This window comes from Takifugu flavidus, chromosome 16 (genome assembly GCF_003711565.1).
Source record: "Takifugu flavidus isolate HTHZ2018 chromosome 16, ASM371156v2, whole genome shotgun sequence".
Taxonomy (NCBI): domain Eukaryota; kingdom Metazoa; phylum Chordata; class Actinopteri; order Tetraodontiformes; family Tetraodontidae; genus Takifugu; species Takifugu flavidus.
In genome coordinates, this window is record NC_079535.1 from 13629490 (window position 1) to 13654526 (window position 25037).

At 54.6% G+C, this 25037-nt stretch overlaps 3 protein-coding genes across 12 annotated transcripts; 1 reads left to right on the forward strand and 2 right to left on the reverse strand.

Annotated features, from left to right (window-relative positions):
• The first annotated feature begins 161 nt into the window (after positions 1–161).
• On the forward strand, positions 162–12395 carry znf106a (zinc finger protein 106a). Of its 2 annotated transcripts, none has more exons than XM_057012028.1 (22): positions 162–245; positions 1571–1643; positions 1966–2027; positions 3265–3459; positions 4020–5786; positions 5865–6267; positions 6340–6409; positions 6490–6641; positions 6737–6797; positions 6879–7166; positions 7255–8029; positions 8164–8213; positions 8549–8691; positions 8776–8910; positions 9026–9142; positions 9228–9419; positions 10138–10200; positions 10282–10401; positions 10467–10538; positions 10758–10829; positions 10952–11095; positions 11199–12395. In XM_057012028.1, the coding sequence occupies exons 2-22, from the start codon at positions 1590–1592 to the stop codon at positions 11253–11255; spliced, it is 4992 nt and encodes a 1663-aa protein (XP_056868008.1). In that variant the 5' UTR covers positions 162–245; positions 1571–1589; the 3' UTR covers positions 11256–12395. The 2 variants fall into 2 exon arrangements, with proteins under 2 accessions (XP_056868008.1, XP_056868009.1); XM_057012029.1 differs by having other exon boundaries at positions 235–376.
• Positions 12396–12469: 74 nt separating this feature from the next.
• On the reverse strand, positions 12470–19077 carry capn3a (calpain 3a, (p94)). Its single transcript, XM_057012089.1, has 21 exons — positions 18259–19077; positions 17934–18003; positions 17402–17520; positions 17195–17328; positions 16946–17114; positions 16793–16876; positions 16629–16723; positions 16419–16496; positions 16181–16341; positions 15909–16078; positions 15578–15589; positions 15290–15498; positions 14641–14677; positions 14438–14515; positions 14296–14353; positions 14153–14217; positions 13931–13999; positions 13779–13857; positions 13539–13655; positions 13399–13457; positions 12470–13198 (listed from the first exon to the last, which is right to left on the reverse strand). The coding sequence occupies exons 1-21, from the start codon at positions 18508–18510 to the stop codon at positions 13172–13174; spliced, it is 2142 nt and encodes a 713-aa protein (XP_056868069.1). The 5' UTR covers positions 18511–19077; the 3' UTR covers positions 12470–13171.
• A 135-nt stretch (positions 19078–19212) lies between these two features.
• ganc (glucosidase, alpha; neutral C) lies at positions 19213–24965 on the reverse strand. 9 transcript variants are annotated; one of them, XM_057012062.1, is made up of 24 exons: positions 24800–24959; positions 24579–24620; positions 24357–24459; positions 24054–24181; positions 23777–23953; positions 23568–23650; positions 23406–23502; positions 23147–23330; positions 22933–23077; positions 22636–22871; positions 22440–22566; positions 22281–22360; positions 22056–22199; positions 21889–21985; positions 21712–21813; positions 21415–21589; positions 21269–21337; positions 21114–21178; positions 20960–21036; positions 20614–20688; positions 20413–20526; positions 20163–20275; positions 19666–19769; positions 19213–19559 (listed from the first exon to the last, which is right to left on the reverse strand). In XM_057012062.1, exons 1-24 carry the CDS (start codon positions 24808–24810, stop codon positions 19450–19452), a joined length of 2658 nt encoding a protein of 885 aa, XP_056868042.1. In that variant the 5' UTR covers positions 24811–24959; the 3' UTR covers positions 19213–19449. The 9 variants fall into 9 exon arrangements, 7 of the variants coding, with proteins under 7 accessions (XP_056868042.1, XP_056868039.1, XP_056868040.1 ...); XM_057012059.1 differs by having other exon boundaries at positions 22440–22871; positions 24800–24963; XM_057012061.1 differs by lacking the exon at positions 19213–19559 and adding an exon at positions 19894–20068 and having other exon boundaries at positions 22440–22871; positions 24800–24965.
• Positions 24966–25037: the final 72 nt, after the last annotated feature.

A 25037-nucleotide genomic window follows, 5' to 3' on the forward strand; every position in this document is an offset into this window, starting at 1 on the left:
CTTAAAAACGTCATTGAACATTCTTATCAAGAGCAGTGCGACCCAAAATCTTTGTAGACAGAGACCAACAGGCGGAATAATCTTTAAAATTGCCATATCAAGGCCTGACTGCTCACTTTTCTACCAATCGGGTTATTTATTAAACGAATCGGGTTATTTATTAAACCGGAATAACAGCATCCAAGTAGAAAATCCCACTTTCCGACGCTGCTGTTGGTGTCGTGAACGCATCCCAGGTTCTTCAGGTAGGGAATGTTGTTAGCTTTAGCCTGCATAAAATCGTCGTTTACCTTTGTTCCCGTACACATGTTGATGTTGTAAAGGAACCCCGAAGACAACTACCGGCGTTCAGTGTACAACAGACCATGTTTTAGCCGTACGTCTTAATATATGAATAATATGTGACACATGCAGTTGCTGCCTGTGTGGTGCCGCTCGCTAGCCTGCTGTTGCTAACCTGCTCCCTTGCTTAATAGCTGCATCAGAAAATGTGGCTCTTTACAAAGATGACCGAACCGTTTCATTTAAAGTTATCGCAGCCAGTTGTGTTGGCAGTGAGGCTTCTGGTCGTCCTCTTTGCTCTTTTCGACCCACGTTTGGGAAGTAGCTGCAGCTGCTAGCTGCAGTGTGGGTACCAAACTACGACCCGACCTTGGTTAGCGTGCACATCACCCAAAAAGTAACTTAGAACTCTGAGACCGTTTAAAGTAGCAACTTGGAGATGCTGACTAAATTCCTGGCGTCTAACCACTTCAATAACATCTACTGTTAAACACGTGTCTGCCAAAAGCGTGCAGTTAAAACGGATCCATTCGTCTTTACGCCGCTTCACAGAGAAATGAACTTTACTGTGGGTGACGATGGGTGCTACAGGTGACAATGGGTGCTACAGGTGACAATGGGTGCTACAGGTGACAACAGGTGCTACAGGTGACAATGGGTGCTACAGGTGACAACGGGTGCTACAGGGGACAACGGGTGCTACAGGTGACAACAGGTGCTACAGGTGACGACGGGTGCTACAGGGGACAACGGGTGCTACAGGTGACGACGGGTGCTACAGGTGACAATGGGTGCTACAGGTGACGATGGGTGCTACAGGTGACAGTGGGTGCTACAGGGGACAGTGGGTGCTACAGGTGACAATAACCTGAGGCCACGCACAGATCCAGCTTTCTCCAGTAATTTGGAATAATAATTAGAGGAAGCCATTGAAATTGTGATTGTGTTCAATGACATGGATTATCACTGTTATATATTTTTAATGAATGAATTTTAAAAGGTTTAATGTCTCCAAAGCTATTTTGAAGTTTTCTACGCTTGACAAATGATGACCCGATCAAGCAAAAGCATTCAAACTTCCTATTAAATGACTTTAAAGAACGCCGGGGGGGGGGGGGGGGCAGTAGTTTGGTGAAGGTGGAGCTCAGAAGAGTCCTGGTGGTTCTGCTCCGGCTGGACGTCCTCCTGAACGTAGATGTGCTTCAGAGAGACCAGGGAGCCGCGGTCCCGGGGCCGGGGGCAGTGTGACGCTGGCTGCTACTCACGTTTCCTCTCATTCGTTTCACAGTAATGGGCTGAGCCACAAGATGGAGAGAAACAGGAAGTGCATCCTCTGTGAAACAGTCCATGCCTCCAAGCAGGTAACCTCAGAACTTTGTATTTATCCCCCAGAGAAGCTCCGGGTTCGTTAGCAGTGAAACTCCTGACGAGGGCTGGAGCAGCCGCTGGTGGAGGGGGGGGGTTCAGAGTGACGGGGGAGGGGGGGGGGGGGGGGGTTCAGAGTGACGGGGGGCCTGTCACAGAGCACAAAAACACAACTGGGAATGACTGTAGATGAGATTTTAGATTTTAGCTCTTTACAGCTAAACGATAATAAATGATATAAAATGAGCAAAGCTGCAGGGAAACGCAGGAGTTGTGGGTGCTGAGAGGAAAAGCTTGATGTTCCCTGGTTGTCTGCAGGAGATGGACGAGCACATGAGGAGCATGCTGCACCACCGCGAGCTGGAGAAGCTGAAAGGCCGGTGAGTCCGGACTGGCACCACTGGCACAAGAACCCTGAATCTGACCCTAACCAAAGCTGCAGATGTGTATCAGTCCAAAAGGAGCCTCTTTATCACAGATGCTCCAATCTTTGTTCAAGAGTTTCTGTCTAAGTCTATTTGGGTCACGGCCGGTGGCACGTGCATGTGTGTGCACGTGCTCATCAGCGTTCCAGCGTGAGGGAGGTGGATATATGGGCAGCTGGCTCCGCTCTGGCACGTATATTTAGACACAATGTGTCCGGAACAACAGCCGCGTCCCAGAGAAGGCAACTGGCGGTCTTGTGACCCTGGTGTAGGTTATTAAAGCTATGTGGGGGGGGGGGGGGGGGTTGGTGCCAAGTGGCAGGAATTTGAGGCAGATTCCTGTGTGAAGATGATGCTCCTGAAGCTCAGGGTCACGTATTGATGAGAGCCGGAGAGTCGTTGGGTTTGTATGGAGCACATGAGCCATCGGGGGGGTCAAGCCTGGCGTGTTCATCACATAAACAAAGAGAAGAAGAAGTGACCCTCTATTAGCCATGAGGCGTTGGCCCGGCGCAGCAGAGGTCGTGGTGGCCGCCTGCCATGACACAGATTTGAAGCAGAAGTGGAGCGAGCGCCACTACCAGAACCACGAGCGCATACTTTTGGAGCGGGGGGGAGCAGCTGCAGGACGATCCAGTTACTCTGGCTTTGCTCAGGATTGGTCGGCAGGAGGCTCGGGCCCGTAGTGATCCTGCCCACCCCCCCCGGAAGCCGCCTGGAGTCAAATACAGACTCTCTGCAGTCTGCTGGTGCCAGAGTGCGGTGGACACCACCATGGACGCGCAGTAGGCTGAGGGCGCCGAGGTCGCCGCTCCCCTCTGCTCTGTGCTCGACCGGCGTGCGTCTGGGTCCGGCCCGGCTGCTGCTCCTGCGTCTGGGTCCGGCCCGGCTGCTGCTCCTGCTCTGCCACCCATGTCCTGCTGAAGGAAGCAACGACAAGATCAGGAAGATTAAGACTTTTAGCATTTTTACAATTTTAATAAGAGGAAATTCTAAGTTAGCCGCCTCCTGATCTGAGACAGATAGATAATTTGAACAAGGTGTTTTGTGAGGATTGTTGAGTATTCTCCTTTCCTGAGTTTATTTTGACGCGACAGAAGCTACAGTGCATTACTGCAGGCTAGCAGACCCACTAGATCAGAACCATGCCTGAAGGAAGCATTGAGCGCCCGCTCTCGCCGCTTCTCCCCAGGGACTGCGGACACCAGTGCAGAGTGTGCCATGTGACGGTGGCCAGCTTGACCGACTACGCCGGCCACATTTCCAGCCCCACACACAAGCAGAACGTGGAGGCTGCCGACCGGAAGCCTGCTGGGAAGGACCGCGATGAAGACTACTTTGATCAGGTTCTGGTGGATCTGATCGAGAAGAGAAAGGAACAGCTCAGGTAGGAATTACCGCTCACGTTGAGCTTCTCCCCACTGCTTTAGAGGAGATAATTACCGAGGGCTTGTTTTATGCTATGTATAGGCACATTTTAGCAACTCGTGCTCACAGGCCCGTTTTAGCTGCTGCTTGGAGCTGCAGAGCTGTGGATCATGTGTCAGCAGCCAAGCCTGCAGCCTAAAAAAAGCTCCAAGAGCTCCCAAAGGTCTGACAGTCTTCACACGCTGCCAGAGATCCTCAATTTATAGGAAACACACACTCGGGAGGCTTTCCCTTTCAAGGTGTAGAAGATGTTGCTTCAGAATTCTAGAAAGCTGCTTGAGTTTGTCCTCATAGGTCAGTGTTCCAAGTTCCTCTCTGACCTCTGACCTCAGGGTGATATTTGAAGTAAAAGATCCTTTTAAAGAAATCCTACCTGTAAAATGAGATCCACACCTTCAGCAGGGAATGTTCCCATTAATGTTCCCGTGCACTGTTTGGCTGCAGTGCACGGGAACACCTGTGGTCCAGAGGTTCTCCGTGGCAGCAGGTTCTTCTCTTCAAAAACGATTCTGATTTCAGAAACGAGAAGGAGGCTGGGGCTGCCAAACTGGCCAAAGAAGAGGAGGATCGCAAGAGAAAAGAGGAGTTTCAGCTGAGGCTAAAGGAAGCTAAAGAGCGCTACCAGCTGGACGGCGCCTGGCAGAAGCCCTCACGTGGGTTCGGCGGGTACGGGCAGCAGAGTTCTTGGTACAGGAAGAACCGGTCCAACCCTGGACAGGGGGAGGCTCAGCCTTGGCACCATAGCAAACAGGGAAAGAGCGCCACCTGGCACGGGCAGGAGCCTCCCAACCTTCAGCAGTGGGCATCTGGTGAAGTTGCTGGTGGAGGCTTCAGTAACCCAGGTTGGGGCAACAGGCTGGGGCATCAGGGCGGATATTCAGGGAACCCACGGAATCGTCTGCCTTGGCTCAGCAGTGCCGGCAGCATTAATGGCATCTATGGCCGAAACAACATGGGCTGTTCTACACAACGTGGCCGACCTCCGAGCCTCGTGGGTCCTCCCCCGTGTCCTCCCCCACCCAGCCTGTCGGCACAGACATCGAGCCACTTTCAGAACACACACAAGGACAAGGAGAGTCCTGGTGCTGGTCCTCAGAATGGGGAGGGAGCACCATTACAACCTGACCCCAGCAGTAAGAAGGCCTTCGGTAGCAACACGAAGCTGGACAAAACCTGCCGCTGGTGCCCCTATCCAACCACGAAAGCTTTGGAAGCTGCGTCTCATAAAGACGCCAAGCTGAGCTCCTCGGAGTTGTGCCCCAAAGACCCCCAGCTCCTCAGGAAAGACAAGCCCTCGGAGCCCAAGGCCTCTAAGAGGCCGTCCCGACCTGAAACCAAACCGGAGCAGAAGGCTTCGAATGGGAAAAGTGTGTGTGAGAAAGTAAAGCCCCCTAAAAGCTCCAAAACCAAAGTCCGAGAGCGAAGCAGCAGTGGCAGTCGAAGCAACAGCTCCCAGAGAGACGACAGCCACACCGGCGCACCTGCGTCGTCCAACCAGATCAAGCCCAAAAAGCCCCCCGCCCGAGGTCTTGATAAGACTTCGGACACGTTGAGAGCAGCATCCGAAGACAGAAGCCTCAGCGTTCAGGCTCCGCCCAGCGGATGCGTTGGGTCAGGACGAGAACATCTGGAAACGCTGAGAAAAGCCAGACAGATCGTGTTGGAAAAGAAGAGCTCTGCTGACAACTCCAGGAACAAGCAGGCTGAAACGGCTCCACACACACTGGACGTGACTCCCGTTCAGGTTAGAAGCAACGGCTGCAGGCAGAACGCTGCAAAGCCAAGAGTCCCCAGTCAGCTCGGAGCAGAGAAGCTCGGCTCCGCCGACAGCAGCCAGTTTCTCCAGTCGTTTCAGGTCAGCACATCCACGACGGAGAGTTCAGAGACTTCAGCTTCACACGGAGAAAAGGAGGAGAACAGGCGGAAAGGTGAGAAGGACGAGGCGTCGCAGGCTGCAGAGGCCGCCCAGAGCTCCGGGAGCGAAGCGTCCAGAACCAGCGACCCGTCGGGTCTGTCCCGGCTCGACCTCCCGCCTGTCCTGAAACGTGACCTGACCAAACACATCAGCTCCAAGAGTAAAGGCGTGAACCACGAGCCCAACCTGAACATCGCCCGGCGGGTGCGAAACCTCAGCGAGTCGCGGAGGGGCGACGCCGACAAAGACTCGGGGCTCAAACCCACCGTACGGCAGCTGATCAGCTCCTCCGGATCTCGGCGCAATGTGAATTGGGAGCAGGTCTATCAGGAAGTCAGGAAGAAGCAAGACAAAGGAAAGGGAATGCCAAGGTGACCTCTTAATCATACGTTTGAATGTTTGAAATCAGTTCCCCTCCAGCTCAGGTTTGATCCTGTGTGTCTTCTCAGGTTTGGGATAGAGATGGTGCCTCTAGAACAGGAAGACCAGAGCCAGGAGGAGGACGACATCCCCCTGCTGGAGGGATTTCAGTGGGAATCTTTAGTGGGTGTCTCCACTTCGGGCCCCTCCAGAAAGCGCTCCTTGTCCGAGAGCAGCCTCGCCCCTCCGCCCGCTCACTCCCTGCTTACACCCCTGGCGCCCAAGCAGACGGCACAGGAAGAAGCAGAGCAACGGGCTTTCTCCACTTCAGAGAAGATGGATGGTCAGCATGAGCTAGAGCGGGAAGAGGAGACATTAGCGTCGTCATTAGCAACAGCCCTGCAGAGATGCGACTCGGTGCTGGGGGACAGCAGTTCAGGGACGGAGCTGTGTGAGGGACAGGGACCTGGAAAGAGGAGAAGAGCAGCAGGGGTGAGTAAAGGAACGCTGTCATCTGGCGGTGCTCTCCAACAGGCAGTTTGACCTTTGACCTCTGTCTTGCAGGATGCTGCGAGTGCAGAGATCCTCAGCTTGGAGCACATCAATAAACGCAGGAAGGTCAGATCTAAGAAAGGTGGGTGGAGATGGCTGGAGACTGCGGTGAGGAGCAGGCTGCCTTTGCCCCAGTGCTTCATGCTTCATGGGTCCTTTCAGAGCGTCTGCAGATCGACCAGCTGCTGGCCGTGTCTCTGAGGGAGGACGAGCTGAGCCGCTCCCTGCAGACTGTGGACGCCAGCGATCCAGCCCGGACGGCTCTGCAGGCCGCCTACATGGAGGTTCAGCGTCTCGTGATGGTCAAACAGCAAGTACGAGATGGTTGTGGAGGCTAGTGCTGCCGCCGCCTTTGTTAGTGAACTAGCGAGCTGTTTCTGATGCTCCCTGCATCTGTGTGTCTACCTAGATGACTGGAGAGATGGATACTCTCAGGAACAGGAGGATCCAGCTGCTGAAAGGGATGCAGGGTAACAAGAGCAACACATGAGTGGAGATCACTGGAACCAAACACCCACTGAAACCACTGTAACACGCTGCTCTGCTCTCAGGTCACGCGGAAGCTCCCCCAGTCAAACTCAAAGAGGAGAAGATGGACGCGGTGGAAGCTGAGCCAACCATCCCCTCCTTCCCCGTGCTGTCCTCTGTTGACCCTCCCACGGTTCCCAGCCCCGCTCCTGCTGAAGCTTCTCCCGTCCGCTCCGCCAGCGTGCCCCTCATGCCCGTCTGTATCAAAGAGGAGCCTCGCTCTCCTGTCCACCTCAACGCAGAGCTGCATCCACCTGCACGTGCTCACAGCACCACTTCAGACCCTGCTCCCGCATCAGCCTGTTCTCCAGGTACATGTTGCACCAACGGGAATCCGTTAGTCTCTGCGGTTGTAAGTTGTTCCCCACGACTCAGTATTGTTCACGTACGCTCCTTCAGACACCCATCCATCCCCAAAGAGAAGCCCTGGACTCCCCCAAGCAGGATACGCGTGGGAGAGCTTCGGTGAGCCTGCAGCCGTCAAAGAGAGCTCGTCCCCCGAGACGATGGAGCGGGCCGTTCAGACCACCAGGAGCTGCGTCGTGTCCCTGTCTGACATCAAACCGTCCTTGGAGCTTCTCTCACAGAGCAGACGGGACGCCGAGGTGAGGAGTGTTGCTGACGGTGCGGCCCCACCGTCGTTTGCACCCCCCTCCAGCCTCCCCCTGCTCGACGAACCTGCGCCTCCATCTGAGCTCAAGAGCGGAAGGCGTGTCAGGAAACTGAAGAAGAGGAAGACGCCGAAGAAGTCGCAGGGCACAGAGCCGCCTGAGAGCAGCGACACGGAGTTAGATGGCGAGGCCCTGAGGCCCAGGTGGCTGCGCTCACGCAGGAGACCCAGCGGGGGCTCTCAGGTCAGCACGTCCACTCAGCCGTCAGAGGACCGAGACGCTGACGTGAACATGGAGGTGGGCGAGGAGGCACCAACGCAACTAGCTCAAAGCATCACGCTCCAGAAAACAGACTTCAGGCCTCCCAAACCGCTGGTGGAGCTCATGTTGAACTTGGACTCAGAGGAAAGCATGGAGGTCATCGCAGCCTGCCAGCACCCCCACATGGACGCACCGGCTCCTCCAGCCCAGCTCCCTGACCCCTCCAGGCCTGAGGCACGCAGCCTGGCCTGCAATGAGGTCACCTCCACCAGTGACATGGACATATGCAGGTCCTCTGAGAGGTGAGGCTTCACTCAAACGCGCCACTTTGCTTCTACACTTTACAGTCTGTAACCTTCTCAGAAGACCTTCACAGGCAGAAATCTGGCAAATATTAAATGAATTTATTCTAATTTACATTTCCGTGTCCTTACAGTGAGACACAAGGAGCCATCATCTTACCAAAGATCCCAAAAACCCTGTCAGGTAATCTCTCTACAGGCTCGTGTGTGTGTGTGTGTGTGTGTTGGGGGGTGGGGGGGGTGATGCCTCGGGGGACGGTTTCAGAAAACATCCAGATATGATTAAATTAGCCCTCTGAGTTCATGGTCAGAGCCAGCTGAATTCTGACTGCTGAACCAGTAGAAAGTAGACTCAGGAGTTTCCAGGGTTCTTCTCCAGGACCAGGTATGACGGGAGGCCTTTGCTGAGGCTCAGGCTAAAGGCTAAAGGCTAACGGCTAACAGCTCAGGCTAAAGGCTCAGGCTACAGGCTACTTTGTCAGGTTTCTTTTCCACAACATGTTCTGTCTGGTTCTCCAGATGCTTCTGATCACGGTGAGGATGATTTACCCAGCGAGGGGCCGTTCGAGGGTCACCAGGAAGCAGTGAACGCCATGCAGATCCACAACGGGCTGCTGTACACCTGCTCAGGAGACCGAACTGTCAGAGCTTTCGACCTGGTGGTGAGTGCTGGTGAACCAGATGGTTCCACCCTGTGAAGGTGCTGCACACTCAGAACCAGCTGTGTCCTCTCACACTTGTTCCAGACTCACAAATGTGTGGGCGTGTTTGAGGGTCACAGCTCCAAGGTGAGCTGCCTGCTGGTGTCTGCAGCCCCCTCCCTCCATCACCGTCTGTATTCTGGTTCCAGCGACCAAACCATCCGCTGCTACAGTCTCAAGGTCAGACCCCCCCCCCCCACCCGCTCAGTCACCCCCTCTGTTGCCTGTGTGACGCTTGTGTGGGCGTCAGCTGATCACCACAGGCTTTGAGACGCCTCCTGTCTCTGGTCCACAGACACGAGAGCTGGAGCAGCAGTTCTCCCTGCCGGACCGAGTCCTCTGCCTCCACAGTCGGTGGAAGACGCTGTACGCCGGGCTTGCAAATGGCACGGTGGTGACCTTTAACCTCAAGGTGAGAGGGGGTGTGTTGAAACCTGCTGCACCGCAGGTCCACGTCAACTCAGCACCTTCTTCAGCTCTGGTATCGATGTGTTCAGACAAACAGGCAGGTGGAGGTGTTCGAGTGTCACGGGCCTCGAGCCGTCAGCTGTCTGGCCTCCACGCAGGAGGGCGCCCGCAGGATCCTGCTGGTGGGCTCCTACGACAGCACCATCAGCGTCAGGGACGCCAAGAACGGGCTCCTGCTGCGGACCCTGGAGGGCCACAGCAAGAGCGTGCTGTGCATGAATGTAGGCGTGGCCAAAGCAAGGAGCCGTGTGTGTGTGTGTGTGTGTGTGTGTGTGTGTGTGTGTGTGTGTGTGTGATGAACCGACTTGTGTGTGTGTGTGATGAACCGACTCGTGTGTGTGTGTGTGTGTGTTGTGTGTGTGTGATGAGCTGACCCGTGTGTGTGTGTGGTGTGTGTGTGATGAACCGACTCCTGTGTGTGTGTGTGATGAACCGACTCGTGTGTGTGTGTGTGTGTGTGATGACCGACTCGTGTGTGTGTGTGTGTGGTGTGTGATGAACCGACTCGTGTGTGTGTGTGGTGTGTGTGTGTGTGATGAACCGACTCGTGTGTGTGTGTGTGGTGTGTGTGTGTGATGAACCGACTCGTGTGTGTGTGTGTGTGTGTGATGAACCGACCTGTGTGTGTGTGTGTGTGATGAACCGACTCCTGTGTGTGTGTGTGTGATGAACCGACCTGTGTGTGTGTGTGTGTGTGTGTGATGAACCGACTCGTGGTGTGTGTGTGTGATGAACCGACTCGTGTGTGTGTGTGTGTGTGTGTGTGATGAACCGACTCGTGTGTGTGTGTGTGTGTGTGGTGTGATGAACCGACTTGTGTGTGTGTGTGTGTGTGATGAACCGACTCGTGTGTGTGTGATGAACCGACTTGTGTGTGTGTGTGTGATGAACCGACTCCTGTGTGTGTGTGATGAAGGTCACCCTCTGCTCTGCTCTCAGGTGGTCAACGACCTGGTGTTCAGCGGGTCCAGCGACCAGTGTGTCCACACACACAACATCCACGTGAGTGTGTCGCCTCAAAATGTGACGCCAGCGTTGTGTTGTGAAGCCGTTTGTGTGTGAAACGCTGCGTTTGTTGCTCAGACGGGCGAGCTGCTGCGGGTGTACGAGGGCCACAGTCACGCCGTCACCGTGGTGGCCGTGCTGGGGAAGGTGATGGTGACGGCCTGTCTGGACAAACGGGTGCGGGTCTACGACCTCCAGGTGAGCGCCTCGCCACCGTTCTCTGCTGAGGTTGGAACAGGTGGATCAGCTGGTTGTCTCCACAGGCCCAGGGGCAGCTGCAGCTCTACGGCGGACACAGCGACATGGTGACGTGCATGAGCATCCACCAGAACATGGTGAGTTCCAAACCCAGGCCTTCACCTTCAGGCACAGGTGGAGGCCGCGCAGTAACGGTCCCTAACCCTGACCCTGACCCTGACCCTGACCCTGACCCTAACCCTGACCCTAACCCTAACCCTGACCCTAACCCTGACCCTAACCCTGACCCTGACCCTGACCCTAACCCTGACCCTAACCCTGACCCTGACCCTAACCTCCGCGCTCTCCTGCTGCAGATCTACACGGGCTGTTATGACGGCAGCGTGCAGGCGGTGAAGATGAACCTGCTGCAGAACCACCGCTGCTGGGTAAGATCCAGAGCCCCTCGCTCACCCTTCTGCCCCACCAGGGGCCTCCGGGGAAGCCCCCCTCCACTTGTTGCCCCTTCTGGGGCATCTGACAAGTTTTGCTGTGACTCGCCTGTCGACAGTGGCACGGCTGCTCGCTCTCCTTCGGGCTGATGCGGCACCTGCAGCACCACCTGATCAGCGACCACGCCGGCGCCCAGACGCCCTTCAAGTGCCGCTGGAAATGTTGCGAGGAGTTTTTCTGTGCACGTGGCAGCGCCAAGCAGGTATCGAGAGGTCGAGTGTGCACGCTACTGCAGACGTGTGTGGGTTGCACGTGCTGACCTGTGTGTGTGTGTGTGTGTGTGTGTGTGTGTGTGTGATTCTCAGGGGCTCCTGGTGCACATGCAGAAACACGCTGAGGAGGAGGCCGACCCGGAGCCTTAGCGGCAGCAGCTGACCCGACCCGGGTCGCTCGGCTCCGCTCTCGTTGGGGGGGAACCTCCCATATTGGGGGGTTTTCTGGGGACGAGTGGCGTCCGCTGACTCCATCCTTTCTGTTCAATGTTGGAATCCAAGCGCAGTCCCGAAGGAAGGAGGACGCTGTGACGAACGCAGCTCCCTCTTCGCTCTGACCAAACCCACATTTCAAACTGAAGAAACGTCAGCGTTGCCAGTCGGAGAGACTCGCGCTGCCCAAACGGCCGCCAGACCAGTGACCACCTGGTTGGCTGGCGTATGGCGTGGGACGAGAGGTTTTATTGTTGTCGTGCAATTGTGATGTCGTCACGAGCAACCTGCCGTCAGGCATTTTAGGTCATTCTTAAGACAAAATCTGTGGTTTTTTTGGATCATTTGTTTTCTTTTGTTTCTATATCTTCTGATTTAAAGTGGGGTTCTGTTTCTGTAAACCGTTTGGGTTGAGCAGTAGGAGAAGGTTGAGGCTGATGTAGTGTTGCAGGAAGCTGGAGGGACTTTGGTGCAGTGTTGTGTGACTCGGCCTCGGGGTGAAATTTGCAGTGAAACCAGGCGGCGGCGAGGACGGCGTGTTGGTGCGTGTTCATCCGTGGCGGAGCGCTGTTTTTCATGAGTGAGCGTGATTCACATACGGTTTCAATGACTTCTCTTTTAGCGCCGCGGCGTCGAGGGCGGCGCCGGCAGACGGTTTAGAGGTGAGGGGGTTTCCAGGAGGTGTTTGAAGAATGAAGATTGAGGGAAGATTTAGGGTTCATCTCCCACGCCATACTTCAGCCCCAAGCAGGACGATGATGAAAGGCAGATCGGAGCAGTTCTAACCAGTACCGGAGGTCCAGGGGGCGCTCTTTAGCTCCTCTGGTCTGGTCTTCCTGCCAGATGTAGCGTGATTTCCCTCCGGCTGCCCCGTTTCTGCCCCGTTTCTGCCCGTTTCTGCCCGTTTCTGCCTGTTTCTGCCTGTTTAAAGCGTGCGGTCGGCCTCGTACCTGGCATTCCTGACGTCCTTCAACTTTTTCAAAAGTTGTGATAACAGATTTTTTTTTTAAAAAGAAGTGCAATTGTAAAATAAATGGTTTGTAATGGCAATAAAAAACCTGGATATCGTTCACCCTAGGAGATCCGTCTCATTTGTCAATAAAAACGCCACAATTTCCACATCAAACCTACTGGTAACACAAGCAAACCAATAACTACAAATTTATTTATTTGGTTAAAAATGCAGTACACTCATCAGGGAAACCACAAGAAAGATGCAGCCCAAGCCATTAACTTCTATTTTTTAGTTTTTAAATCGAATTCTCAGTTTAAAACTTAATTAATCCCCATCGAGTCGAGATAAACGGAGAAGCCTGAGTTTGTCCACCAGGTGGCGCTATGCACGGTTCAGCAGCATGGTGGAGAGTTGATGGTCCACAGAAAGAAACTCCCGAGTTTCATCAAGAAAAATGGGCTGGAAAAGTTAGTGCTGATGATGAGAAATAAATAACAGAAGGAGGAGTGAGTCGGGGGTTGATGCCCTTGCTGCTCAGCTGGGTCACGGAAGAAGAACAGAGAAGAAGAGTTTGGTGGTGATAGATGCTGTGAGGTATTGTGACAGAAAAGAGGTTGTGTGTGTGTGTTGCCTGAGCAAAGTCCCGTACAGGTGAGTTTTTCTTTCATCTTAACGTGACAAACGGCTGAAAGGAGACACGAAAGAGTGATAAAAGAGAGGCAGACAGGAAGTGGAGATGCAGGTGAGATGGATGAAGAGGAGGAAGAGCGTCGGCAGTGTTGGAGGTGAAGGGGTCACGAGCCGAGGATGAGCGGCCACACGGAGTGTTGAGGTAAAGGCTGGCGGGTCTCGTCCTGGTGCGGAGCGGAGCTCACCTGGAGAGGACGGGCCGTCTCCATCAGGCGTACATGGTCAGCTGGAGCCACTGCGCACGCACACACACACACACACACACACACACACACACCGGGTCAACGGCAGGTCCATCCTGACACCAACAATCACCTTTCTGCTCCTTTAACCCTCCACCTTTCCCATTTTGGGAGGGTTGTGGTTTCATCTCTAAAACATCCGCTTCTTCTCGCGCCTGTAGGCCGGAGCGGCGGCGTTCCCACATGTTCTCACCTCCAGGACGCTGAGTCTGATGGTCCCATCTCCGTCCTGGTCGAAGGCCTGAAACGCCCCTGCAGACAGACACGCAACCATCAGCTGGTGTCAGCGGACCGACCCAAACCCGAAGAACCCGCCTGGGACGGCCCACTCACTGAACATGGCTTCGAGGCGAACCAGACAGCTGATGAAGCTGTCGAAGTCGATGTTCATGTTCTCGTTGGCGTAGCGCATGGTGATGATGTCATACAGCTGGTTGTTGAGACGGAAGCCTGAGCGGGACACAAGACACATGACTGTACAGCGACAGAAAGATGAGAGGGTGAGTTCATCCCAGCAGCAGCATCAGAACCGATCTCGCTGACTTGACCCCGCCGAGCCCGAACGTTGATCACCTGCATCGTTGACGGCGTTCCTCATCTCGTAACTGTTGATGAAGCCGGACTGGTCGGCATCGTAGTGCTTGAAGGTTCCCTGAAAGAGAGGAGAGATCTCTGAGGAACATCTGGGACGGTGCGGGGGGAAGCGAGGGGACGCTGCTGCCCACCTGCCACTGCTTCAGCTTGTTCCACAGGTGTCTGAACTCCTGCAGGTTGAGCCGACCTGTCCCGTCCATCTGCACACACGCAGTTAAGTAAAACCACCACCTCATCCCGTTTAGCTCCGCCTCCCTCTAAACCCGGAGCGCTTGTTGCTCCCGGTGCCGCGTCTCCGTTCAGACCCTCTACAGGCGACACAGCCAGCCCGATGCACTCGATACAAAGGATACGTCCATCAGAGCAATCATGCTCCTGCAGCTCTCCAGGCTGAAGCCCTCCGTGTTCATGTCCTTATCTGCAGGGAGACGAGGACAGAGTCAGACCCCCCGCTGTGAGCCGCCCCTGCAGGGATGGAAGGAAAGAGCAGCCTCACGTTTGATGATCACTCTGTTGAGGACGTTCTTCAGTTCGTTGGCGGTGATTTCCATGTCCTGCAGAGGAACAGGGGGAGGAATCAGGAGCAGAACTCGGCCGCGGGTCAGAACATGATCAATAACTGTCTCTCTCCTGCTCACATCTCCGGCTATCTCCTGAAAAATAGTCCTGAACTGCTGGTCCTCCTCGCTCTCCTCGCCCGCGGACGCCGGCGCCGGCTGCGTAGAGAAGAGGTGACGGGAAAATCATGAAAGCCTTTCCCCCCTTTCTTCCCCGTCCCGTCGATATCAAAGAAGCAGCCAACGTCCCGAACATTGATCACCGTCGGCACGGCGACACTCACCTCGGGGTGGTCGGCCTCGATCCTGTTCTCTATCTCCCTGGGTGAAGACGGACAGATAGCAGTCACCATGGTGACAACAACATCTCACACAGACCACAAGCTACCGCCGCCCAGCCCGCCGCGGCGAGCGGCCGATTCGTGGTCGTTTTCTCAACGTTTACGCTCGCGGGAACTCGACATGAGGCTGTGGATGAAAGGTGTTAGTTCAGAACCACCTGATGGGTTTTCCTGTGCAGGGGATCCACTCTGGGGGGGTCTGAGCGTTCAACATGCTTCTTATCTAAATGTAAATGTTTGGTTATTGAGGGCCCCTCCCGGCGATCCGTCCCGCCGCTCCTGGTCAGGCGGCTCCCCGTGCCCTCTGGTCGTCGGGGCAACAGGCTGAAGGCAGTGTAGTATTGAGATAAGTGGAAGGTTTACCGGTGCGTGCCCAAATCTGAGGTGGCTTGTCCTAAAAAAGATTCCATAACAGCTTCGAACTGGGGCCGATTTCTTCCGATTCTACAAATCAAATCGCCGTTAAAATTGTTTGGTCTTGGAAACACAGAATCTGCACCAACAGAGGGAAACAAGTGCACACGATCCTCTGAACCGGAGGTGGTCCCGCCCCCCGCGCCCCCCGCCTGCCCCGTCACCCCGGGCCACTCACTCTGACGTGTTCTTCTTTTCGGAGAAGACCCTCAGGATGAACTCGCCCTCCTGGTGCGGCTCGTACGTGGAGGGCACGATGACGTACTCCCCGGGGCTCAGGCGGAAGCGCTGCGTCACCTCCCGCAGGTTGATGTAGGACTTGCAGCGAGCTTTGGAGGAGCTGACCAGGAAGAAGTCCTTCTGCATGTGCTGCTTGTTGCCGTGCATCTGGAAAAGGAGGCAAAGGCGCCAGTTCTCAGGGGGGCGGAGCCACTGGCTGCTGGTTACTGTCGCTTAGATTCCTCACCTCCTTTGGAACCTGCAGACAGACAGGCAGACAGGCAGACAGTCAGGAAGGGAGGCAGGCAGACAGACAGACAGGAAGGGAGGCAGACAGACAGACAGGAAGGGAGGCAGGCAGACAGGCAGACAGGCAGACAGACAGGAAGGGAGGCAGACAGACAGACAGGAAGGGAGGCAGGCAGACAGACAGGAAGGGAGGCAGGCAGACAGACAGACAGGAAGGGAGGCAGACAGACAGACAGGAAGGGAGGCAGGCAGACATGCAGACAGGCAGACAGACAGACAGGCAGTGTGAGCGTCCCAGCGTTGGACAGCGGCGGTGAAGGCAGATGGACCTCGTAGATGGCGAATCCGATGGTGAAGAGGTTGGCGCCCATCTTGCGCTCTTTCCGCCTGTTCTTCTGCATGAGCGCCACCACGAAGGTGCAGCCCACCTCGTTTTCCTCGGGGTCGTCGTCCTCCTCCAGCAGACGGAGGCGGTACTGAGGGTTTGTCCAGAAAGTGTCTGCGGAGAATTTCAAGAGGATTTCTTCTCATGATCACCTGCACTCATCTCGTCTCCAACGCGTGCTAGCGGAGCGTGACCCTCCTGGGGGGGGGGGGGTACCTGGGTAGTTCCTGCAGCCCCCAGCGGAGCAGCCCCTCACCCAGCGGCCTTCGTTCACAGAAACGGTCCACTTGTGGATCTTGTCGTCCTCCAGAGCGTCGGGCGTCAGGTTGCAGATCTCGATCTTGGTGTAGTTCTTCTTGAAGTCCTCGAAGGACATCCTGCAGGGACGCAGACGAGACGCCTCACTTCACACTTCGATTTAGCGCCAGTAGGAGAAGTCATGTGACCTGTTTACCAGAACTCTCCATCCTCGGCGCTCTGGTGGTGCAGCTTCTCTTTTTCAGCCTTGGAGATGGTGGACCACTCTTTGGAGCTTTTCAGGAGGAGATGAAAGTGACAGAAGATTAATAAAAGAACAACCCAGCAGAACCTCAAGGTGCTTCTAGAACTACGGGCTGCCTGCTGGGGGACTCTGATTTTATGGTAGATCATTAAAATTGGTCACTTGTCGCTCCAGGGACCGTTCCATTCCACCTGACCCCAGGGATTCCTGAGGCGCACCAGGCGGACCTTCGCGTCCTTGTGCTGAGATGGTTTACACTGTGGAGGAGACAGAGTTAAGCAGCGGGCTCCTGAACACAGCGTGGTGCTGCCAGGCACCGGCGCTACCTCCTCCACCGCTGTCACCGAGTAGGCGTGGCCCTTCACCAGTCCCGTCGCCGTCCGCGTCTCGAAGCGAGCAGGAACCAGGGACTGCAGAGAGACGACGGAGGCGTCACGGCCCAGTTCCCCACCCAGAACCCCCCGCTGTGTGTGACTCACGTCGATGGAGCAGCCCATGAGCGAGCCTCTGTCCAGAGCTTTCTTCATGATCTTATAGAGCTCTTTAGGGGCCTCCTTCATCTCGTAGAACTCGGTGACGCCGCCGGTGAAGTCCTCCATGGCCTCGGTGGTGTTGCCACCCTTCAGGGCCTCGTAGGAACCATGTAGCCTGGACGGGGGCAGAAGGCCAGATCAGCAAACTGGGCTTTCACAGGCGTGGACACACAGCAGAAACTCTCCCCCACTGACTTGGCGTAGGCCTTCTCCAGCAGGGCGCTCCAGAACTCGTTCCTCTCCGCCGACTTTGTGAAGACCAGCTGGTTGTTGAAGGTCGGGATGCGGTCATCGATGACCACGTCCACCCAGTCTCCGTAACGCCAGAACTGGGGATGAAACGTGAAAGTGAGGCGGCGCCTTCGGGGCGAGCGTGTGCCGGGGACGCCAGCGCCGTCTTACCTGGAAGTGGAAGACGCCAGCGTAGCCCTCTGAGAAGCTCTGCTCGGACGGAACGACCCGATACAGCAGCTTCTCGTTCAGGGTGAGACAAGCGATGGCGGCCAGCAGCCAGCAGTCACCTGAGGTGGGAGCAGAGGTCACCAGAGGTCAAGGGCCTCCTAACTGCTAGTGCTATGACTAAAAGACAAACGGATCACTGGTGACCACTTTGACCCCCGTGGGGGTGAAATGGTGCTGCTGGTGTTTTCATCAGGGAACGGGGACCAGTGCCCCCCCCCTTTATTTGCTGTCTGAACAGAACAATGAGAAGTGCTGCTGGCTGGATTCTCTTCCAAAACAATAAGCACAATATGTGGAGGCCACAGCAGGCAGAGCCGGGGGGGGGGACGGAGCTCTGTCGGCCCCCCAAAATGAGACCCGGTGGGTCGGGATTGCTTGTTAATCAGGGCTCATTTTACTAATGAAACATTCAAACATCAGCCTTAAATTGTACAAAGAAGCAGAACATTGGAGTGAGGACGGGAAGCTTTACCCAGGTCCCCCTGGCAGATGTCGGTCCTGCTGGCTCCTCCAACTATGAACTGAGGATTCTCACAGATCTCCTGCACATAAGAACAGACACAGGTCTCAGCTGCGCCGCCCGCCCGGTTCTGGGGAACAAACATGTGCACATCCACTGATGTTGGACCGCAGGAACATTCCAGGCATCCATGCAGGGCTTCTGCAGACCCTTTCCAGCCCCGCTCCTTCTCCTGGTGACGTCTCCAAGCAGGGTTGATGTTCATCAGAACCTCCCCATGTGTGCTCCATCCCCCCGTTAAACCTAAATTTGACGCCACCGTGCCCCCCCCTCCTACCTTGGGCCGTTTCCAGACGATGTTCTTGACCTTGTTCGACTTGTGTCCGAGTTCCTTGTAGCCCAAAGACTCTACGGTGGCTGGGAAGGTGTCATCCTCGAACAGGGACTTCCTGTGGACGCACTCCTGCCTCAGGACGCTGTAGTCCTGGTTGTTGAACCGTATGGGCTTGTTGAGGGACCCTTCCCCGTCCCTCCTCTCTCGCTCCCGGATCAAGCGGTCGCAGAAAAAGCCAGAGGGTGTATAGGGCATCTCGTCTCCGCGGACTCTTTATTTTTTTTAAAAAAGCTGCCTTTTGCCACCTGCAATCACGTCTTACAAGCCTAAAGCCCCTGGCATAAATCCAAACAGCTCACCTGTGATTGGCTCTGGTTGTGTGACGCCCCCCTCTTTCATCAGAGTGGACGAGGAAAAGAGACACAATTTGCTCCGCACGCGCTCACATTTGCACGCACACACACAAATGTGTGTGTGGAAACCGGCGCCGCGCACAAAGGTGGAATGTTTCCCTGTCATTGGTGGAGGTGAACAATGACCCGGGCCGGGACGTGGCGCTGGGCTGCCGTCATTGTGGCGACACAAAGGCCGGCGGGCGGCGTCAGAGGCCGTGTAAAGAGGTGGGCAGATGCCCTGCCTCAGCAGAAGGTATTCAAGCGCTTTAAACCTGCTCTCAATGGAGCTCAGCATCGAGCCGCCTCAGCACAACCAGGCCAGGCCGCCGCTGTCAGGACGCCTCTCGTCTGCTTTCAGCACCCAGGTCCAATCAGAGCACGGACAAACCGACCATCTGACCTGTGTCATCAATATCACATCATGATTTTTACAAATACGCATCGGAAGGAACCTGGCCAGTCACGTTTGCTCATTTTGAGTCCATAAGGGTAAAATCTGAGGATGTCATGAAGTCTCTGAAAGTCAGGAGCTCCGAGGAAACACACGAGTTGGAAGAGGGCCTTTCACAAGGATGACGTCATCTTTATTCCTGCTTCTTCCACATAAGGAAATATCATTTCTCTCATTACAGCTTCCTTTAAATTAAATATTAATCCGACAGCTTGAATCAGGAAAAAAGTTCGATCAAAAGACAGTTGGGATGCCCCATTTCACACGCATGTTTGTTAGCTGGGACGGGATCCACAGAACGATCAAGTGGATCAACCTTCACCTGCAGATCTACAAGTGACAGCTAAGCTACAGCATCTGTATCTCCCAGTCCAGCGTGGCTCTGAGCTTCAGGCCGGTCACGGCCACCATGCAGCACGTCTCCGTGTACTGAAAGTCCACAGTTGCAGCTTTACCACCTGGATATGAAAAGAATTCCTCAGATTACACAGTTCTTTATCTACCTCGGCTTGGATTTTTCCAGTTGTCGCTACATTTTAACTGTCATACACGTAAGATCCTCACCCGACACCTGCACGGCCACAGCGGATGGGCTGCGCTCCATCCCCAGGACGGTGACCGACTGTATCACAGTGTCACAATCAAAGGTTCCCTCATCACTGCCAGAACTGGCAAAAGAAAAGGTCACCAAAAATGACAACTGCCGACTCGAAAAATGATTCTTTTCAAAACAAAATTACAAATTAACAGACTGTCAGTTCAGAGACATAACATTCACCACTTTCCGTTTACTTGTGAGGCTTTTCAGGAGTTTGTTGTTAATTCACGCTGGTGGGACGTGCACATGCAAGCATCTGTCTCCCCCATCTGGCGACACGAGGAACTACACCGACGACGCTTAAAACAGAATTTACTCCAGTGACATTGAAAAATGCCCCACCCCAGTTTTTCTATTAGAGTCATTGCACTAAATTAGGTAAAATTCAGAAATTGGATGTAATTAGGAGAAGGCTTTTGCTGTAAACTGGGTGCTCCTTTAGAACAGGTGAGTGACGACTGACCAGCAGGTGAGGCGGCCCGACTGCATTCTGAAGCTGCGCAGGCAGAAGGCCTTTCTGTCACGGTAACTGAAGGAGTGACCGTCATCCATGTACACCTCGCCATCGGCTGCACCCTTCAGAAAGATCGACTTTATTAACTCTTTCGGCGGTTTTACAAACACTTGCTATTCTGAGAGGATCGTTTGGTCTGAACCAGACTTGGTTCGGCTTCCTTAAGCTGACAGAGAAGCCTGGAGCTTCCTATTCTCACCTGAGCGCTGAGGGCCACAGTGATGGAGAGAGGAAGCTGCTGGAAGTCAGCGGTACAGGAGCCACGTCCCACCCACCTGCAGACCACTGAGCCGCCGCGCTGGAACAGGGGAACCTGGGAACCACACACACGCAGTCTCGCCATCTTCTGTGAACTAATCTGACCGTTGTCTGGATGAACCCAAGAAGGAACCAAACTTACTGTGTCCAGCGTGACTGGAAACCTCACAGTTGTGCCTCCTCTATACGTCTTTGTGGAGTGGACATCATACCAGACCTACAGAAGAGAAACCAGGCGTGTTATAATAGAACGCACCAGGTGTGGCGACGCTGCACTGTTGTCAGCCAGAAAAGGGGGTCAGGCCCTGGGGTTGTGTGAAGCAGGTAGGAACTATGACTCTGTAGCTCTGATGGCTTCCGAGTTGGTTTTAATAAAGCTCATTAAATCCACCTGACGGACTCAGACACGGACACAAAGGCTGGAGTCCTCAGTGTGTTTTACACTGATAAAAATGAAGGTTGTGGGATTTGCTGGCTGAGTAGGTCACCTCTCCTGGTCCAGGAAGTAGGACTTTAACTTCTTGAACCCCGGGATCAGTGACAGGACATGCCAGCAGGGCTCCACCTCACAGAAATAAAGGACTCTTTGATACAGAAAGCACAACAATGATGAGAGAAAAATGTAAAAAATGATTGTGTCACCTATCATATACTGGTTGTCCACAGCAAAGGTGCTCTGTTCTTTCTGGAACTCCACCCACAGAGGCCTAGTCAACACAAAAGCAGGTTTAGTTTTAAAGTGCGCTGCGGCCTCTCAGCCTGCAGTACCGGTGCTGGGCAGCAGGGGCAGCACTGACCTGAGTGGAGGCACACCTGATGTGTGAGAGTGGTGGAACAGGGTGTACCAGTACGGCAGCAAACAGTACCTGAGGATGAGAGAAGCAAAAGCTGCTATTAAAAACCGGTTTGTTTGTTTTTTTTAAATTGGGCATTCCGATTCCACCTCTGCCGAATGGCGGTGCGGATCGCACCGGTGACCTCTTCCCCAAACAGCCACGGCTCCCGACGCTTCGCACACTTTGAGGAGTGACCGCGGAAGAAAGGCTGCAGGGCGGCTGCCTGGTACCAGCGCACCAGCAGCTCTGGTTCCGGATCCTTCATGAAGCCGCCGACGTCGGCTGGAACCAGGAGCACAAATGCAACAAATGCAATGAGTTCTTCTGAACTCTTCTGAGCAGCATCAGGAAATGCCTGAACGAGCTTGTCATGCAAAGACTCCACTCTCTTGCTCTTGCAGTACCTCCACAAAATGATATTCCCGCCATGCTTAGAGACAAAAGCATTGGAACGGTGATCTTCAGATAATCCCAGCTGGCACAGCTGTCGCCCGTCCATATCGCTCCTGTGGCGTCAACAAGACCAGGATGAACAGGTGAACATCACAGCAGATCAGGCCTGGTTTTAATTTAGCGTCTACCAAATCTCTGTGATCCAGCAAAGAAGGAGCGGGAGAGCACGAACGGTCTGGCCACGCCTCCTGAGCGCGTTATCAGACCCTCCGTCGTGGCCATGTGCTGCGGAAAAAACGCTCGTTAACGCGTTTCCCACCCTGGCCACATTCCAGCCTTGTTTTCAGCAGCTCACCTGGTAGAAACCGTACAGGTTGTGTAATTCCCGGTGTTCCCAGCCCCCATAATGCACTGCATCTTTGGGCATGGTCTGCTCGGGCCCGTCAAAGACAGACGGTTCGTTCATGTCGATCCACACGAATAAAGATGGTGTCGATCCCTGGAAGACAGACGGGAAAACGGATTCTTCCTGACTCTAAATGTCACAGTGCGAATGTGAAGCGCCGCCCAGCGTCGGTACCTCGTACTTATCAAGGCCAAAGCACCTGGAGTACCACGCACGGGTGTGTGGACGGCTGAAGTCCAGGTAAGAGCACTCACCTGCGGAAAGGTAGCAGAATATTCCAAAAATAGACGCCTTCGTGTCAGATGCATTTTGCAGTCATTTGAAAGACGTTACCAGACCAGCAGGAGCCCTGAAAGATCCGCCCGTCCCGGGTCTTGATGAAATGGCCCTGGTCTCGGGCCTGCCGGTACAGCCACCACTCCGGGTCCACCTTGATGTGAGGGTCACTAATAACCACCAGCTGAAGCAAAAGCACCTGCAGGTTCAGTGTTTGACAGCAGGAAAACCCAGTGACCAGGATGAAACCGACCTTCCTCTTCTTGGCCTCTAGGTGGCGCTGCAGCAGCACCGGCTCCGGGAAAAGCGCAGGGTCCCAGGTGAAATACCTCTTCTGGTCCGTGTGGTCGATGTCGAGCCAGATGACGTCGTACGGGATGTCGTGCTCGTCAAATCCAGCATCCACGGCTTTCACGTCGGCTTGGTCCTCGTAGCTGTAGCGGCACTGATGGTACCCCAGCGCGAACAGGGGGGGCAGGGCCTGGTACCCTGGCGTGGAGGCGTGGTCAGCACCGCCGCCGGCGTGATAACAGAAGATCTGCTTACACACCTGTAAGATGAGCGTACTGGGAGAAGAGCTGGTGCGGGCCGGGCCCCAGCAGAACCCTGCAGTCGATGACGCCACCTTCCGACACCCAGCGGACGTCAGTCCAAGGCTCCACGCTCCTCCTCTTCGCTGGAGGTGCAGCTTCATCCTGGGGGGTGAGAGGACACTGGTTTATTTTACTCTTCCAGCCTGCTTCTTCACGCCAAGGAAGATCTACCTGATGCTCAGATGAGCTGTAACCAACATCCAGGAAGGTTTCCGAGGCGTTCAGCCAGAGGACGCCCAGAGTTCTGCCGGGCTTGTGGGCCAGCAGCAGCGGCACGGACCCGTACAGGCCCAGGCGGCTGTGCAGGTCATAGGCGAAGGTGTCCAGGTTATAAAGACGATAGGGCTCCCCGTGTCTGCGAAAGTTACGCAATCAAGATCCAACCCTGGGGAAAAAGCTGCTGAATGGAAACGTGTGAGGACGTGTGGACCTGGTGTCTCTGAGCCGCAGGTCATCGGCGTGCTCCGGGACGCCGTACACGTGACTGAAGCCGTGAAAGCAGAAGTCTGCCCCGACGCTGCTGGGACCTGCAGGTGACCGCGGGCTTTAGGACCAGGAGTGTTGCCTGGAGAAGGTTAGCAACATTACAAACCATTAGCTTGGACGTCCACAAACCCCTGGAAGGTCTCTGTCCATGGTGGACCCGTCTGGTCTGCTGCCACCTGGGGACCCACCCTGGGGGCAAACACACACAGGACCTATTTTAGTTCACTGGCTCACAAACGGTCCCGCTTGAGACCGAAGCACCAGCGAAGCCTCATGAGGGGAGAGGAGAGCCGGATTTACACTCCTGGGTTTCACCTGTGTGGATGCTGCAGAGGCTCGAACCACAGTTTTCCTCTGGAGTTGAACGTAACCATGACGTCACCTCGCCACAGGATCTCCAGGCGAAACGGGAAACGCCACACACGAAGCGCGTGCGGTCCCGAGGACCAAGAAAGGGTGACGGAGTCGTCCGATTGTTGCTGCACACGCAGTCTGCCAGATGATGAGGAACAGGCCCAGCGCAGCGTTCAGTGGCGAGGTCCAAACCCCTCGATTGTCCTCATGGAGAGAGCATGTGTGGTGCAGCTCTTACTGTTCACACGCCGCTGCCCCGACGATCACATCTGGAACTCTGTAGCGGGCTTTGATGGGATGGAGCTCATCTATCACGATCCCCACGGAGCCATTGTTGGAAGCCGACAGAGAAAGAAGCAGCAGCGTCTGTGGAGGGAGACGGATCAGAGGAGGAACATGTGTGCTCGATCAGACGGGAATTCCCCCCACTCCTCTGCACCCACTCTGAGCCCCACCGGCATCATCCAACAATGAATCGGCTTGTTTAAAAGTATCCCGTCATTATTAAATGTACATGTGCCTCTACTTTCCCAGGTCTCACCTGTGTGTCAGGTTCCAGCAGTTCCAACCGAGCCCCGCTCTCTGTGAGCACCAAGGTGTCCAAAAGGGCCCGGTGCTGCATGTTCGGGCCCCGGGAGCTTCGCCTTAAAATGACATTAAACCTTTATAACAACTGTAATACCTCAGCAAAGAAACAGATCTATATGACAAGAAGAAATACGGTGTCACAAATGACAAAACCAATATTTATTACAGTGCAGACCTGTAGAAAGCAACATGTTCACTTCTCTTGAACTTCTCAGTTCTGAGGAGGAAGCATGGAAATAAGTTAGTAGAAATAGATAAATTGAAGCATCTGCCTCCAAGTAGAAACTAGCCCATTCATTAAAAGTGAGTTTGACCTGTAAGAGATTCTACTAAAGATCATTTTATATGTGCACCTTCAACGGTCAAAATGAAGCTAAACCCAGCGGAACCACGTACCTAACGGCCATGTTGAAGTCAAAGACACGTCGAAGTCAGGCAGTGATGGCTTAAAGCAGCAGGATAAATATCATTTGCTCGACTTTAATGTGTAAACAAGTGCGAGACATGGCCACAGGCGATCACCACAATAAATGCTCACAATTTCAATTCCGGTGTAAGTTTTCACAATAAACGTCCTGTCGAGGTCACTTCCGGTGTTTACTGCACTCGGTAACTATGGAGAGTGACGGCAGGC

Excerpts from the sequence above, each read along its gene's own strand:
- znf106a (XM_057012028.1), top strand. The coding sequence starts at position 1,590 with ATGGAGAGAAACAGGAAGTGCATCCTCTGTGAAACAGTCCATGCCTCC. Across the intron at positions 6,268-6,339 it reads AGAGGAGAAGAGCAGCAGGG|GATGCTGCGAGTGCAGAGAT; the intron begins GTGAGTAAAGGA and ends TCTGTCTTGCAG. Across the intron at positions 10,830-10,951 it reads TGCAGAACCACCGCTGCTGG|TGGCACGGCTGCTCGCTCTC; the intron begins GTAAGATCCAGA and ends GCCTGTCGACAG.
- capn3a (XM_057012089.1), bottom strand. The coding sequence starts at position 18,510 with ATGCCCTATACACCCTCTGGCTTTTTCTGCGACCGCTTGATCCGGGAG. Across the intron at positions 16,724-16,792 it reads CGGTGACAGCGGTGGAGGAG|TGTAAACCATCTCAGCACAA; the intron begins GTAGCGCCGGTG and ends TCTCCTCCACAG. Across the intron at positions 14,000-14,152 it reads GCATGATTGCTCTGATGGAC|ATGGACGGGACAGGTCGGCT; the intron begins GTATCCTTTGTA and ends GCGTGTGTGCAG.
- ganc (XM_057012059.1), bottom strand. Across the intron at positions 24,460-24,578 it reads GAACATGTTGCTTTCTACAG|GCGAAGCTCCCGGGGCCCGA; the intron begins GTCTGCACTGTA and ends TGTCATTTTAAG. Across the intron at positions 23,954-24,053 it reads GGGGCAGCGGCGTGTGAACA|ACTGCGTGTGCAGCAACAAT; the intron begins GTAAGAGCTGCA and ends ATCATCTGGCAG.